The sequence below is a fragment of the Penaeus monodon genome, chromosome 33, assembly GCF_015228065.2.
Source record: "Penaeus monodon isolate SGIC_2016 chromosome 33, NSTDA_Pmon_1, whole genome shotgun sequence".
Lineage (NCBI taxonomy): Eukaryota > Metazoa > Arthropoda > Malacostraca > Decapoda > Penaeidae > Penaeus > Penaeus monodon.
The window spans coordinates 11,279,505-11,279,762 of NC_051418.1; the positions used below are offsets into that span (position 1 = coordinate 11,279,505).

The window sequence follows — 258 nt, forward strand, 5'->3', positions numbered from 1 at the left end:
GCCAACAGGCGTTCAACCGCAACTTCTGCCGTTGCGAGTGCAAGCAAGGGCTGAAGAACGAGTGCAAGGAGAAGATGGCCAAGATGCCGGGCCTCTTCATGTGGGACGAGAACTCTTGCACTTGCCCTTGCAACAACCAGCACATCAAGTGTGGAGACGGCCAGGTGTTCGTGCATTCGACGTGCGAGTAAGTGGAGGGCTTTGGGTCGCCACTTCGGTCGCCTTTCCTGCTTGCGGCTTGGGGGCAGTCGTGCCGCT

The 258-nt window shown here is 58.9% G+C and overlaps 1 protein-coding gene across 1 annotated transcript in view; it reads left to right on the forward strand.

Moving 5' to 3' along the window:
- The window catches only part of LOC119594027 (balbiani ring protein 3-like), a gene marked incomplete in the record, with an annotated part of 6,364 nt that overhangs the window by 5,077 nt on the left and 1,029 nt on the right, over window positions 1–258 (forward strand). Inside the window, 1 exon segment of the mRNA XM_037943055.1 lies at window positions 9–187. Coding sequence (XP_037798983.1) covers window positions 9–187 — 179 coding nt within the window.